Raw genomic sequence first — 15325 nt, forward strand, 5'->3', positions numbered from 1 at the left:
TATATATATTAAAAAAATCCATACATTGAAAAAAAGGGTATAAAAAACATTTACAGAGATAAGAAATGAATGTTTGTTTTTATTTTGTGTGTAGTATGTATTGAATTAGGCAGAAACTAGCTGTATCTATATAGTGCATGGCAATTTTAACAGAGAGATGGTTTCTGAATCCAGACGCAGACTTTGACCTCTCTCTCATGTAGAGATTGTAGCTGGATTGTACATTTTATTGTCTTCTTGTGATCGCATTTTAAATAAGTGAAAAAAATCTGCACAGGGACATGCTTTAATCAAAGTGTGCTTTTTATTTCTTTTGAACCATGCCACACACACACTTAAATGGTTGCATGGGGCTGGAAAAAGATGTATGTATAGTATTATGAAGTGTAATATTAGCCCACATTTTGGTTCTTTAACGTTCTACGCACTCTGCATTATTTTTATTTTTTTTGAAGGGTCTAGACCCTTTTTGCCTCATTAAGTTTTATTCCATGTCGGGATTTGGTATGGGGCCGGGATTAGGGAAGGGCGGTATGGAGTGCTGGTGGGATTTTGCTTCAGAAATAGCCACCATTTTTGGATTGTGTGATTTATTTATTTTTTGTCCCACTTTGCCCTCTTGTATTCCCCCAGTGTCTGTGATATTCACGAACACATTTTGGGACAGAAACACCTCACCACCTCCCCCTCTTTTATCGTTTCACTGAAGTATCTCATAGCACCTTACAGGCCAGAGCAGACAGGAAGGAACGGGTAGATATGAAATATTAATGTAATGAATTCATGCCATGCGGTCTTTTGAATGACCTCTTAATAGTTATTTCAAAAGTGCCATGATGTTGAAGGAAATTGTGAACTGTTGTAAAATACATTGTATGAGGCACAGCCATTAACCAATTCAAACATTGTGCAGTTATGTCACAGTGCACACTGCTCATTACGTTCCTGTATAGAATTACCTTAGCTCTAAAATCTGGTGTTGTGCTGATTAGTAGATACTCTGAGGTGAGTGTCTGTGGTCAGTAGGGAACAAAGAAAGCTCTTTCTGTGACATTTTCCTTCAATGTCTATTCAAACCATTGGCTTAGAAGGGGAAAAGCTTTCTACAACACTAATCCATGAATAAAGTTTTGAATGTACATACAAACTCCTTGTGATGTGGTGTTTGGTGCACAAACAAGAAACAAAGGGTGTGTTTGATTTCTGCTGCATTATGCAAGACCTGGGCAATTAAAAAAAACAACTCTCTTTATTGCCCTCTGGTGGACAGTCAAAAATACCTCACCTTGAGGGAATTGGACACTCAAAAATAAAAAAGAAAAGATCCTCTACAAATGGAAAATATCAAAATACACTGCCCACGTGGCTATCAAAAACAGAGTATATACAATGGAAATATAGCCGATGCTACCCTGCAGTCAGAGAACAAGCATACAAAAAAATGAAAGCTCATACGTGATCATCTATACTTTATCTCTCACATCCACACAAACATTCGCTCTATAAGCATTTTAAGGATGCTCAAGCATACATACACACTCGCAACAATGCGCACATCTGCTTACAAACCCGCTGTTTCCCACCCTGCCCAAAGTCAAATGTCGAACCCGGTTTCCTCCCGTCTTAAACTTGTCTCCTGATTGGCTGGGAATAATAAGCCACTCCCTCCTCAACTGTCTTTCTCCAAAGCTGCTGCAGCCAGAGTGACTGTGGTGACGGGCTGGCCTGTGGCAGTGGCCAGTGTGACTGTGTTGACGGACTGGCCGAGGCCGTGCAGCTGCACCCGGGCGAGTTTCTTCTGTTCGCACTCCGTCACCAGGCTGTTGAGCTCTGCAGCGCTGTATCCGATTAGAGTCCTCAGGTCGCACACAAACTTGTAGACAAAGCGCTTGCCCTGCACTTTGCTGATCATGTCTCCGTCATAGTAGTACCTGTTTAGGGGAGACAAGATTTGATGGATAGAGTTAGTGTTGTCGCTGAATACTAGCTGCATCCCTCCAAAAGCGCCTAAACTAGAGAGGGGAAATTATACACTCGCACCTGAGAGCTCTGCTTAGCTTCTCGTAGTTCATGGTGGGCTTGTTCTTGCGCTGACCCCATTTCTGAGCTACCAGCTCAGGCTGATTGAGTTTGAACTCGCCCTCCTCTCCCACCCAGGAAATGCAGTCCCGAGAGTCCTTATCCGTCAGCAACTCCAAAAGAAACTGCCACAGCTGAATCTGACCGTTATTACCTGAGATGACACACAACACAATCATAATCAATTCTACGATCATTTATTAGAGTTTTGCATATGAGATGTCTATTCTTGTTTTTCTTAGTAGGAGGGTTTGGCAAAATTCCGAATTTCAAGAATTGGCTCCCATTAAATTCACAAGATGCGATTTGAATGGAACACACACCACAGGATGTTAAATTTGAATGGCAGAAAGAGGAAAATACTCTTCCACCATGGACCATAAAATGAAAGACAACATTAGATTATATTAGTATCCGACATTTCACCAATATATATGCTACCATTAAAACATTTGGGGTCTGTAAGATTTTTTTTTATGTTTTTTTTTTTTATGTCGTCTCTTATGCTCAACAAGGCTGCATTGATTTGATCAAAAATACTGTAAAACTAATATTGTGAAATATTACCATTTAAAACAAATGTTTTTTATTTTAATATATATATATATATATATATATATATATATTAATGTACTTTTTTCTGTCATGGCAAGCCTGAATATTCAGCAGCCATTACTCTAGTCTTCAGTTTCGTATTATCCTCCAGATTCTGATCATTCTAAAATGCTAATTAGGTGTTCAAATTTTAAAAAAAAAAATATATATATATATAAATGTTGAAATCAGTTGTGCTACTTATGCTTGTACAAACTGTGATATATATTTTTCGTGATTCTTTGAGGAAAAGTTAGTTTAATAGAACACTTATTTGAAATAGATTTTTTTTTTTTATCTGAGAGTTTTTTACTGTCACTTTTGGTTGATTTAATCCATCCTTCCCGAATAAAAGTATTAATTTCCTTAAAAAAAAAGGGGGGGGGGGGGGGGGGGGAGAACAGTAATTTTACATTTCAAAAATGAATTACTGATATCATCATCAATATTATATGACAATTTAATTCATTGCAATTAACAAAATGCGATTTATACTAAAAAAATGAATGTATTATTAAAAACTACATTTACACCACTTGCATGCATTATTTCATATAAACATACTAATATTGATAAACCTGAGCTTTTACACATAAACATTTGTTTTATTTGTTTGTATGTACCTGTGCGGTTGCCAGGGGAGCTGCGCTCCTCTCCTGAGATACGGGGGGCTCGGGGTGTTTTGTTGTGCTTCATCACCTTAATGGCTGTAGGTGTGGCCTGCTGCACAGGGGCAGGAATGATCTGCACAGCTGGAGAATAACAAGAAACTGTGTTACCCAGAAGACCAACACATGCTCCTTTCGTCGAAAAGCTTAAGTGTTGCCTAGAGACACAAACTGCCCTTTAAGCAAATCATGTGCAGGTTATACAAAAAGTGTTATTCAAGAAGGTTCTCAAAAGGTGCTTTTGTTGATAAAACTGAGCAGAAGCAACTGCAAAAACAGACAAGATTCAGGATCTACTGATACTCACGTTGATCAATGGTGACTGTTGCTTCCTGACCCTGATCCTGACTCGCAAGTACATCTGCACAGAGCATTAAAGAGATTAAAAACGGGCTAAAAATATTGTGATAGAGAAGTTGGAGAACACACTCTCTTTCCTATGTGAAACTTACACTTGCGTAGAAGCTCCAGGTGGCTCCACAGGATCTCTCCGCTGGGCACTCTCTGGAGGAACTCCTCCTGGCTGAAACCACAGAGCTGGCGGCCGGGAATGTGAATGCCACCCACCTCCATTTCCTCAATGCCGAACTCTTTCATAACCCAAACTGCCCAGTGGATCACCTGATCTGCTGTCCACTGCACCGGGTCTGACAGACAGACAGACACATAAAGCTCATTAAATGATACTGCTACTGACTAGGGATGTAAAAATGCACTGTTCTGACAATGAAAATGTATTACAACATTTACAGAATTTAATATTTTAAAGTTGATAATTTACTATAATAATACCAAGTGTATTACATGTTCATTTCTTAACCCAAAATAATTCCTGACTTATTTTCAGATGTGAATCTGATATGAGTTGTAACAAAATAATTCAATTGTGATTTCTTTTACAATTCATTGCCATTTCAGGCTTCATGATGTATGAAATTATTTAGTAGAAATGCAAACACTACTATGCAAAACTCTGGAGTCAGTAAGATTTTTTTTAAAGAAATTAATACTTTTATACAGCAAGGACACATTAAATTGATTAAGGTGACAGTAAAGACACTTTCAATGTAACAAAAGATTTCTAATTCCATATAAATGCTGTTTTTTTTTCTATTCATCAAATAATCCAGAAGAAAAAGTATCATGGTTTCCACAAAAATATTTCAACACTAATAATAATAATAATAAGAAGAAGAAATGTTTCTTGAGCACCAAATCAGCAAATTATAATGATTTATGAAAGATCATGTGACACTGCAGACTGGAGTAATGATATTGAAAATTCAGCTTTGCCATCACAGGAATTAATTACATTTTAATATATATTGAAACAGAAAAGAGTTATTTTGAATAATATTTCACAGTATTACTGTATTTTTTTTACAGTAATGTTTTACTGTATTTTTGTTCAAATAAATGCAGCCTTGGTGAAATTTAAAAAAATCTTAACGACCCCAAACTTCTGAACACTAGTGTACAGGTGCATCTCAATAAATTAGAATGTCGTGGGAAAATTAATTTATTTCAGTAATTCAACTCAAATTGTGAAACTCATGTATTAAATAAATTCAATGCACACCGACTGAAGTAGTTTAAGTCTTTGGTTCTTTTAATTGTGATGATTTTGGCTCACATTTAACAAAAACCCACCAATTCACTATCTCAACAAATTAGAATACTTCATAAGACCAATAAAAAAAATTTTTTTGTGAATTGTTGGCCTTCTGGAAAGTATGTTCATTTACTGTACATGTACTCAATACTTGGTAGGGGCTCCTTTTGCTTTAATTACTGCCTCAATTCGGCATGTGTAATATAGTACTCATCATCTGTGCCTACTACTACACTGTTACTAAATCCATTAAATATTTAGATTTAACTCTGAAACATGTTAACATCAATGGAAAACTCACCATAGGGAATGTTCAGTCGAACCTGCTCCTTGCGGTACCCTTCCAATGCGGCCGCCCAGCGGGTCACCTGCTCTGAAGTCTCATCAGGAATGGCGGCTCGCTCCACCGCAATCATGTGTCCATCCTCCACCAGATGGGCTTCCTCGCCAGCAACTGCGTCTGGATCAATCACCACCTCCACAGTCTCCACTGGTTTCACAATCTCCAGAATATTCAATTTTTCTTCACCTAAAACAGACGACAAACCCACAAGCAAGTCACATTAGTCACATATGTCCCCATATTGGGGACACTTCATTTCCAGCGTTATCGTCGACATGATTGCAAAGATATTATTTAAACTGAACTGAGCTGGATGTTGACATCACTGAATTCAATGATGAACTGTCTTTAACTGAAAAATGAGTGTTTACTATTGTCATTTTGCATTATTGACACTATTTTCCTAATTAATGCTGTTCAGTTGCTTTGTCACAATCTGTATTGTTAAAAGCGCTATATAAATAAAGGTGACTTGACTTGACTTGACATTATATTAATGTTTTATTGTTGCTGTAAATTTGCCGGATAACTTTTTTTTAATGAAGATCTATCTTAGTATTTAATTTATATGAATATATAAATGAAACAATATCTTATGTAACTGGTGATTTCATTTGAAGTTTTTCCACTATTTTTAATCATGTTTTTGCCTTCCCTAATTCATTTTAAATGGTCCTTGGTGTGATTATTTTTTAGAAGTGCAAATACTCATGTAGTCCCTAAATTACTATGAGCTCATAAAAGCGACATGAATAATTATAAAAGAATTAGCTAAGTGCTGTTTACAACAGCACGTCACTCCGCAGGACACGTCAACTACCCAAAGATTTTCATTTGCCTGAAGGGCATGTTGACAAGTTGAGATTTGTCCAACAGCAATACGAAATCATTGTAAACTGTTACCCGGTTTCGTGACAATCTGCACGCTGAGCTGTACTGTACCATCTGTCTTCACTCCTTGATCGAACAGGCTGTGATCAGGATGCAACTACATGAGGAAAGAAGCAGAGTCAGGGAGTGAAGAGCTTAATCCATGAATACAATGAGTGCACTCAAATAAGATTACATTCATATAGAAGAACATACTAGGATGTCCTGCAGACAAATGTCATATCCATCCAGCGGGAGCTGAAGACGAGGCTCCAGTAACTTCTTCAGGTCACCGATCGGCTCATTGATGTCAATGTCTTGAGTAATCAGTTCAGCTGCTGTGATGGTTTGCTCCTCGATCCTGACATTTGGTCACATGAAACAGATCATTTCACAGGCACAAGACACACATTGCTCAATGAGATGATTCCTCTAAACACATCAAACAGAGAAGGGGAAAAAAGGAAGAGAAAGAATGAAAAAGCACTTACCCTTCCTCTAGACACTCCTGTTTCTCCCGTCCATCAATCTCAATTTCAATCATCTCCTCTGTCTCACTTTTTGACATCCCTTCAACTCCTTGTCCAACTATAAAGCAAATACATAAAAAACATAAAAGTTAAAAGACACATTATTTTGCAGCTAATCACAAAAAAAGTGAACAAGAATTATCAGTAACACTTTACAACAAGGTCACATTTGTTAATATTGGTTGAAGCATTAGCTAACACTAAAGAACAATGACTCGTTACCTTTTATTTTTTTACAGCATTTATTAATATTTGTTAATGTTAGTTTATATCAACACAACTGTTCATGTTAGTTCACCATGCATTAAAAGATTTGATTCATAAAATGTATTAGTAAATGTTGAACAGTAACTAAGATTAATAAATGCTGTAGTAGTATTGTTCATTGTTAGTTTATGGTAACCAATGTTAACAAATAATATTGTAAAGTGTTACCTAATTATCTTTACATGTATATACTTAAAAATAAAAACTGGAATACTTCATTTAACATTGTTTAGCATTTTAATGAACACAAAGTAATACAAAATATACAAATGTGCCTAAAAGTCACTACATGGTCGGGTTAACGCACTCTTGCGTTCGAAGAAGTCTCTGAAGTCCAATAAACTCTCACGCAACACCGAGGCTTTGCTTGAGTACAGGCCCACCATGGCATTTTCCCCACATCAGCACTCTTATTAAACACAGGAGACGCACTTATTTATTAAACATGCAATCCATTTGTTCAATCCATTTATTATTTTAGTGTGTGGATTTAAACGGCAACGCTTTATTAATATAATTTCCACCAGCGACTGGGTGGGAAGACGACGCGCGAATCGATACAAACGCAGTTGCCATGTTGGAGTGCTTTTGGGTTTCGTAATATAACCGCAAAATTGGGCGTAAAAGACGACTTTTTAAAACTTCTGAAACTTCCAGGGGTAGCTACACATCAAGACTTTTGATTTTGGAAAGTTAAAACGGAAATGGAAGAAACGGAAACAAAACAAGAGAAGGGCAGATGTAAAAGCAGCCGGAAATCCTGGCCGAAGTAACGGCGGCTGACAGACTTCCGAAAACAGCCGTGCGACTGAAGAAACATCACGGTGTTTAATTACGCGGTTCGTGTGGAATACAATGTCTACGGCATGTACAATCATGGATGGAATATGTATGTATACCTGGCCTCTTTGTTAGCTGCTTAGCTGATGCTGACGAAAGACACGCCTGCTTGAACTGAATGTCTGCTCGCGCGGACAACTCGCGCTAACTTTTACGGAAACTCGCGCGTTTGGTTTTCGCGACGAGTTATATGCGTCAACGACATATTTCGATGGAAACAAATATATTTGAAATGATCCAGAATAAAGTTTACAAGTATGTTTACCTACTGCTAGTCGGGCGTGAGAGGGCTGGCTTACAGTCAGTTCTGTTAGCACTCCAGCTAATAGCTCTGTTCCCCTCAGGATGCTAACAGTAAGCTCGCGCAGAAAGCGGGAAAACTGACACGCTTATAACCGCACACATATGCAACATACTCCTTTTTGACCGCGTTTAGCTCACATTAATTAGTATTGCGGCCCGACGTACCTCTTTATCCCGTTCAGTAAGTGCTGTGTTGGAGTTTTGCGCACTAAAGCTGGGTGTCAGGGGCTATAGTTTAGTGTGTGTGCTAATAAGTTGAGTGAATGTTCATGCTGGATTTTGGTCAACATTGCGTTGGGGGCGGGGATGAGCAGGAGGCCTCGCTGCCCACTGACAGCAACATGTACAGCCCCACTCTGTGCCGTTTTTAACTATGTATCATAATATATACGGTTGTTTATTTGTGCCAAAAAAAAGCCAGCACCAGATAACGGAAGGTGATGACTTTAACAGTGCCTTAAGTGTGACAATCGACGCATTAATGGATACATATGTAAATACATATTAATGTCTTTATCTTACTCAATCTATGTGTGTTAGTTTGGTTTTTTATGTTTATTATCTTGTGTTATATGTGTATGTATGTACCCCGGAGCTCCTTGAAACCACAACAAATTCTTAGTGTTTGTGCACACTTAAAGCACATTTTATTCTATTGTAAAGAGTGATTTGAGTTATTCCTGCTGATGGACATTCCAGTGCTGTGACTCTTCAAGTAAATGTTTCCAGCATTATGGACATTTTGTGTTTAATGAAATGTCTCACACTGTTGGATGTGACTATTAACTTGGAACAATCAACTGATTTGTGCATTATGTAACATTGAAAATATATGCTACAGTGTTTTAATCTGTGTAAGAAGAGGAATAAATATGGCAGCAGCGTGTGAATTTTGCATTTACTTTATTTTACATCAGTTAATGTAACAAAAGACCAGAACATCTCGTTTTTGGAGACACTGCTGATTCATTTGAGCCACACATCAGCTAAACCAAATAGTTAAATTAGCTCAGACACATTTTTTTTTTATCTTTGATTAAAAGATGTTAAAATTAAAATTGTAATTTACACAACCTTATGTTGTTCCATACATGTTTAGCTTTGTTGCTTATGTGGAGCGTAAAATATATTTTCAGAAATGAGTGTGTGTGTGTGTGTTGTCAATGGAAGTCGATTCTTCAAAATATCGTTTTTGAGTCACAGAAGAAAGTAAGTCATATACAGGTTTGGAAGGACATGAGGGTAAATGATTGATAGAGCATCACATCTTTTTGGGTGAACTATTCCTTTAATAAGTAAATGGCATTTCATTGAGAAATACCCATCATCAGACAACAGATTATACTACTGAATGAAACGCATAGAAACAAGTCAAGGTGCTTGTGATTCATGTCTACTAAAACATTGAGTGTATGATGATTAAAAGACTTAAGAGACATCCTGAGACAAGTAAAGCTTGTTTCCATTCAAATCAAGTGGACCATCACATCTATAACTGGGCCTCTACTCAGTGGCTTGACGACTGAAACCATTGCCTGAACCTGAGTAGGACAAATCTAGTATGAAATAGTGCAATATTTACAGTATCTATAAACTCTAGTTGTGAGAAGTCAAACAGATATGAGACAATTAAAATACTACATGCTATCTAAAAAAATGAATACTCTTAAATTGAAAAATAAAAAGCTTTTTACAGTAACACAAAAGAAACCGCAGAAATTAGCCAAAATGTAGGTCTGTTGTGGATGGACCTCAACACCAAGGGGGCGTGTTTTCTGCTCTGATAGGCCATCAGAGCAAAACAGATATACAAGTGCACTTGATGTAAGATATGTTTCTCTAGTTTCTGAGGTCACTATAATTCACTTCTTTTAGCACAGCGCTGTCCAGTATGTGCACACGTCATAGCACAAAGGATTGTGTATGTTTGTAGCATCTCAGCTGAGGAGAGAGATGAACAATGAGATGAAGACAAGCCAATAGTATAATCAGAAATCTCTTTAGTGCAGTATTATACTATTTGACTAGTGAGTTATCAATAGCAAACTTACATCTGGAGGGTTATAGCTGGTCTTTGTTCTGCTGAAAAGTGCAAAGAAATAACTGCTTTGTTTCTAAAGGTCTGTTATGTATTATTCTTATAGGTAAGAGTGCATTAAAAATACTGCATAAGACTTACCTTTGTTTTGTCTCTCCTTTATTCTCTGTTGGTAAATTCGAGACTTATGTTAGAAGATAAGGACAAGACATATTTCAAAGTTAAACAGCCTGTTTAGATTGTGTTAGTTTGAGTAAAGTGGTACTCACTGCGGCAGCAACAACAGCACCCTCTTCTGCAGCACAGACAGATGGCAACACAGCACAAGAGGAGGAACAGGAACGCTCCCACTTCTATTGCTATAACTACTGTCATGTTCAGCTCAACTGCAACAGAGCATGACAAACAGATATTCATTTACACTTGGTCCAATTATTATGTTAGTCAAGGGTTTTGTGGCAAAACTAATTCAGTTTTCTCTCTGACCTTTTGAGTTAACCCTCATGTTTTGTTTTGTATCTAAAAAAATGGACTGTTTTTGCTGTGGTCAAAATGATCCCAAATAGAGAAAACATTACTAGAATACCATTCAAAAGTTCGAGGTTGATACATTTTTTTAAAATAAGTTCCTTATACTCATCAAGGCTGCATTTATTTAATCAAAAATACCGCAGAAACTGCAATATTATGAAATATTACAAGTTAACTGGTGTCAAGAAACATTTCTGATTATTATCAATGTTGAAAACAGCTGTGCTGCTTCATATTTTTATGGAAACAGACAGTGATACATTTATGTATATTTATGCATTAATGTGTCAACTCTCACTTTTGATCATTGCATCCTTGCTGAATAAAAGTATTCATTTCTTTCCCAAAAAATTCAACTGACCCCAAACTTTGAACAATAGTGCAGAGGCCAGTCGCATTTCTTAAAGTACCTATTTGTGATAAAACAGAGGAATTTAAAAATTAATATTTTTCTCTTGGTCCCCAAACAAAGACAGTATAGTCATCCTCAACAGAACATAAGGGTTTTTCTGCTACTGTACCTTTAAGACTTTGCTGTAAATGCCTACATTTTCAACTCTTTTGCTGTATTACAAAATATCAAGTAAAACTGATTTCTCTTTTTTTCTGACCCTTTAAAAGGTCCAAAATTAACTTAACTTACATTCAGTTATCTTCATATGCCGGCCTGCACAACTTTTGGGTGCCCCCACCCCATTGGAGGCCTCACATCGATACTGACCTTCATCAGATTTGGACACCACCTTGAACTTCTACTCAAAAGCAAAGGAAAAGAAACAGTATATATAAATCATACTTTACGTCTCATGGGTGCATCAAAGCCAAAAAAGCATAAGCAGCGTTTGTTAGCTATCAGGGGGAAAGGCTAACAGTTTCAGCCAGTTTTATCTAGTTTTGATCAAAATACAAGTTTGTCAGTGGGAAAAAAAGAGATGAGCATTACACCAACCAGAGTCCCTGTTTTGGGGTCCAGGGTGTAGTTGATTTCAGGGAGATTGCTTGTGTGAAGTGGTTTGTTGTCTTTGTACCAGCTGTAGGTGGCAGTGGGAATGCTCAGTTTGTCTTTGCAGCGGAGCTCTGCAGAAAATCCTCTCATGACTGTTTCTGGGACCTCACATGACGGCGCATGTGGTGCCACTGTCCCTGTAAGACAGAGTTGCATTACATTGGTCAGTGACAGAAAGGTTGTGTTTAAGACTGAGAGTTATGAATATTTTTGGTGTATATTCATTCATTCATATATTCATGTAAATAATGAAAAGGAGATTACAAGATCGAATAATTAAAAAGATTTTCATTCTCACCAAGCACATTGAGGGTGACGGTGACCTCCCCAAGCTTGATTTTGTCATGGCGGGCTGTGACTTCGCAATGATACACTCCTGAGTCTTTCTGTGTAACACCACGGAGGGTCATTGTTGCCCCGTTGATGGATGCACTGCCCTTAAATGAACCTGGTAATAGTAAAAGTCAGAACAGTTTAAAGAAAAAATATAGCTGCAAGCAGCAATTACAGGCCAAGCACTACAGAAGCAAGCATCAGACCAACTGCAGAAATTAGTAATTGAAGCCATTTTAGGATGATATTAGTCAAAACGTCTGAAAAATCATAAATACAACCTCTAGTAACATGATTTATTGGCTTATCAAGTTTGACCAATAGGTGTTATTGGTGTTATCAAATCGAAGTGGTGTGTTCTGTATGAGTTGACATTGGCACACACAAAGTTTGGTGTCAATATGCCAAAGCAAAGCATTGCAGAGATACAGCCTCAAGTGTCATTTTGGCAGCATGCCTAAAATAAAAGTAGAAAAAGTTCGAAAAAGAAGGTTTTGAACATTGGTATCTCTGTTCTCAGCATGACCCAAGGAATCTATTAACACCAGTCTCATTACAATAGGCAAAATTCACAGAAAGCTATTAGCATTTATTTGAAATTGCATTATAACTTTTGACCACAAGGTGGCACTGTCTCAAAACATTTTGAGTACTTTCAGGTCATGGTCTCGATGGTACATACACAGTTTCGTAATGGTACATCAATGCATTCGTAAAATATAGCATTTTATATCATAACACTATTGTAGTCAATGCCAATTTCATGTTTTGTTCAATTATAGTGCCACTAAGAGGCACAATCCCACCAAATTTTTTTATGTGTCCTTAGAGTGTGCCCATACATGTCAAATTTGGTGAAAATATCTCCTTTTGTTTTGGAGTTATAGACATTTTTATATATGAGAAGAAAACAAATGACTGATGGCCGACTTTGTTTGCCACTTACTATCAAAATTTTGTCAATTGGGCATTAGCATTGCTCCTCACGCTATGTTTCCGAATTTCCTATGGTGCTTGGCCCCTAAATATATGTAATGAAAGCACAAAACAAATATTCACTGAAAGACGTTAAGGTGCAATCAGATTTATTGTTGATTGGCAAATTTTCGTGGGCGAAAAACTTTTGGCCAAAATTTCACTAATGTGACACACCAAATAGAATGTAATTTACTGCCAAAAGTCATTTTAATGACACACTTCCCCTTTAAAATGATAAAATATCTAAAGCAATATGCAAACGAGAGAGATGGGGGACATGTTTAGGGACATGGTTGCAATTAATATGAAAGTGGGCAAAACAACAACCTACAGTACCTGTAAAATCTCCATAAAAATAAACATACGAAACATCTTTGCCTCTCTTCTTCCATTCAACACATGGGTTTGTTTCTTTCTCCGTCTTGAATTCACAGGACAGGACAGCATCTTTTGCAAAGAACAGACAGAAGAGTCAAATCAATATGGTCTGAAAGCTTTTATATATCTAAATATGTCAAGCTGATTATCTGAAGACTAATGATCTTACTTGTGTTTTCATTTACCTCCACTTTGGCTTTGCTTGTCGTCACAGTAACAGGATCTGAGCTAGGAACTGGAGGAGAGGGAATATACAAATGAACACATGAATGTTGTAAAACACCACAAAAAATCCCCCCCACAGCATTTTTATAATAGCGGACAAAAATGAAACTTTCAATGAAAGACTATGGGGGAAGTTTTTGTTCAGAACAAACTGAAATCCTGGCACATAGCCTCAACTTAACCCAGAATATTTGTTTAAATGACACAGATTACTCAAGAGTGTGTTAGATTTTTTTCCTATATCATGCCCCTTATATTATATCATGTTTAGGTAAATAGGAAGAATACAGTAAACAGATTTTAGAATGAACAGATTTGAGTTTCTCCTCAAATGTGAAACCTCACTAACACTCACTCCACGCTCTGGTGGTGCCAGGAACAGGGATGTGTAGGAATTTAAGTAATGGATGGATGTTCTGACACAGTCTGGCTGTGTGTAGTGGGGGGTGGCAGTCCAAATCAAGCCTGATAACCTCCTCACACACTGAAAAACATGCACGTCTGGGGAAAGTGAGGGAAAACACTCTCCTTTGACTGTGTAAGTCCTTTTCTATAGTCCACTGGATGTGTTAACAGTAGAAAAGAACTGACTTTCATGAGACTTGAGAAAGGCTGGATATGGTCTTTTTACCCAGAGATACAAAGACCTACTATGCTGCTGTAACTTAAAACGTCTTCAGCTGGAAGAGGACTGGGGTTACAATCACAGCCCACCCCACAAGGTATTTAACAACCCTAACTATCACTTAGTGGCCTGCAACATGAAAGTTATCAGAATAAAACCAATCAATTTTGTCAAAGTCAACATTTTAGCTATATTCATCATTTTAATATACATTCTTATAACAAAAAAAATGCAATTTTATATAAGCTGCAAAACTTCATGTGGTTAACAGATATTTGGATCTCTAGACTAGACGGGATAAAGAATTTCTCATGGTATGCTGGGTAACCATAATCTCCATGATAATGACCAATACACAAGGATTCAGTCAAGGGGCATCAGTGACATGAAAGGGTCCCTGCCACATCAGAGTGAAGTTCAGATCTGGACAACTTCTTCACAGACATTTTATCACCCTCAGGATCTCATGTGTTCAAATGCTGTTTGAGAAGTTTGTGTAAACAGTGTTTTACAAGACCCCCACCCACCCAATCCAGAGCCTCAAAGCATTCAGCTCTCTTTGAAAAAGCACACACACACAAATCAAACAGTTTTGAATTTGAACCAAATCTATTCACAGAGCTGATGAAAGAAAAACATTTAATTCAATTTTTAAAAACTATAAAAACGAATTATTTTTAGAATTATTTGTAATAACTTTTAAACCTTATGCCATTTTCTCAGTGTCATAGCCAATTCTAATTACAAGGCACTTTAACACTTTAAAAATCATTTAATCGAGTAGAAATCAAATAAAATAATAAAAATAAGTATAATTTTTAACAAATAGGCCTAAATATACAAATTATTAATGAGCATTATTAACTGTATTTTCCAACTCACTCCTCAGAGTTCACATAGTAAGAAATGTCTTTCTTTTAAAATGTCCAGAACACAGACAACGATCTAAAGAGTCAGATAATGAGAAATCCAAGCATCATCAATATACTTACTGTAGAGCAGCATGAGCAGAGCGGGGAAGGTTAGTATGTGTGCTGTGCTCATCTTCGTATTGTCCCTGCGGTCAAGCCAGCCGCCACGTTATTTCGAGGGTCGCGCATAAACG

General features: G+C 37.1%; 2 protein-coding genes across 7 annotated transcripts; both read right to left on the reverse strand.

The window, feature by feature from the left end:
- Positions 1 to 443: 443 nt before the first annotated feature.
- LOC107595806 (GA-binding protein alpha chain-like) lies at positions 444 to 8702 on the reverse strand. 5 transcript variants are annotated; one of them, XM_016286337.1, is made up of 10 exons: positions 8272 to 8702; positions 6658 to 6754; positions 6383 to 6527; positions 6200 to 6284; positions 5255 to 5482; positions 3794 to 3988; positions 3649 to 3702; positions 3297 to 3425; positions 2041 to 2233; positions 444 to 1931 (listed from the first exon to the last, which is right to left on the reverse strand). In XM_016286337.1, exons 2-10 carry the CDS (start codon positions 6732 to 6734, stop codon positions 1670 to 1672), a joined length of 1368 nt encoding a protein of 455 aa, XP_016141823.1. In that variant the 5' UTR covers positions 6735 to 6754; positions 8272 to 8702; the 3' UTR covers positions 444 to 1669. The 5 variants fall into 5 exon arrangements, with proteins under 5 accessions (XP_016141823.1, XP_016141826.1, XP_016141824.1 ...); XM_016286340.1 differs by lacking the exon at positions 8272 to 8702 and adding an exon at positions 8073 to 8265; XM_016286338.1 differs by lacking the exon at positions 8272 to 8702 and adding an exon at positions 8069 to 8265.
- A 1146-nt stretch (positions 8703 to 9848) lies between these two features.
- LOC107595821 (junctional adhesion molecule B-like) lies at positions 9849 to 15321 on the reverse strand. Of its 2 annotated transcripts, none has more exons than XM_016286384.1 (10): positions 15213 to 15321; positions 13540 to 13605; positions 13329 to 13439; positions 11980 to 12129; positions 11625 to 11812; positions 11319 to 11427; positions 10414 to 10530; positions 10286 to 10310; positions 10158 to 10209; positions 9849 to 10047 (listed from the first exon to the last, which is right to left on the reverse strand). In XM_016286384.1, the coding sequence occupies exons 1-10, from the start codon at positions 15262 to 15264 to the stop codon at positions 10009 to 10011; spliced, it is 909 nt and encodes a 302-aa protein (XP_016141870.1). In that variant the 5' UTR covers positions 15265 to 15321; the 3' UTR covers positions 9849 to 10008. The 2 variants fall into 2 exon arrangements, with proteins under 2 accessions (XP_016141870.1, XP_016141871.1); XM_016286385.1 differs by having other exon boundaries at positions 10158 to 10188; positions 15213 to 15292.
- Between the last annotated feature and the right edge of the window lie 4 nt (positions 15322 to 15325).

The sequence above is a fragment of the Sinocyclocheilus grahami genome, unplaced genomic scaffold (genome assembly GCF_001515645.1).
Source record: "Sinocyclocheilus grahami isolate Dianchi unplaced genomic scaffold, SAMN03320097.WGS_v1.1 scaffold209.1, whole genome shotgun sequence".
NCBI classification, from domain to species: Eukaryota; Metazoa; Chordata; class Actinopteri; order Cypriniformes; family Cyprinidae; genus Sinocyclocheilus; species Sinocyclocheilus grahami.

What these genes read in the sequence shown, in the direction of transcription:
- LOC107595806 (XM_016286336.1), bottom strand. Translation starts at nt 7,349, where the DNA reads ATGGTGGGCCTGTACTCAAGCAAAGCCTCGGTGTTGCGTGAGAGTTTA. An exon ending in TTTGTCTGCAGGACATCCTA is followed by an intron (nt 6,285 to 6,382) that starts GTATGTTCTTCT and finishes TTCCTCATGTAG; the next exon opens with TTGCATCCTGATCACAGCCT. An exon ending in AAGCTAAGCAGAGCTCTCAG is followed by an intron (nt 1,932 to 2,040) that starts GTGCGAGTGTAT and finishes TCCCCTAAACAG; the next exon opens with GTACTACTATGACGGAGACA.
- LOC107595821 (XM_016286384.1), bottom strand. Translation starts at nt 15,264, where the DNA reads ATGAGCACAGCACACATACTAACCTTCCCCGCTCTGCTCATGCTGCTC. An exon ending in GGAGGTAAATGAAAACACAA is followed by an intron (nt 13,440 to 13,539) that starts GTAAGATCATTA and finishes TCTTTGCAAAAG; the next exon opens with ATGCTGTCCTGTCCTGTGAA. An exon ending in AAAGGAGAGACAAAACAAAG is followed by an intron (nt 10,210 to 10,285) that starts GTAAGTCTTATG and finishes GAAACAAAGCAG; the next exon opens with TTATTTCTTTGCACTTTTCA.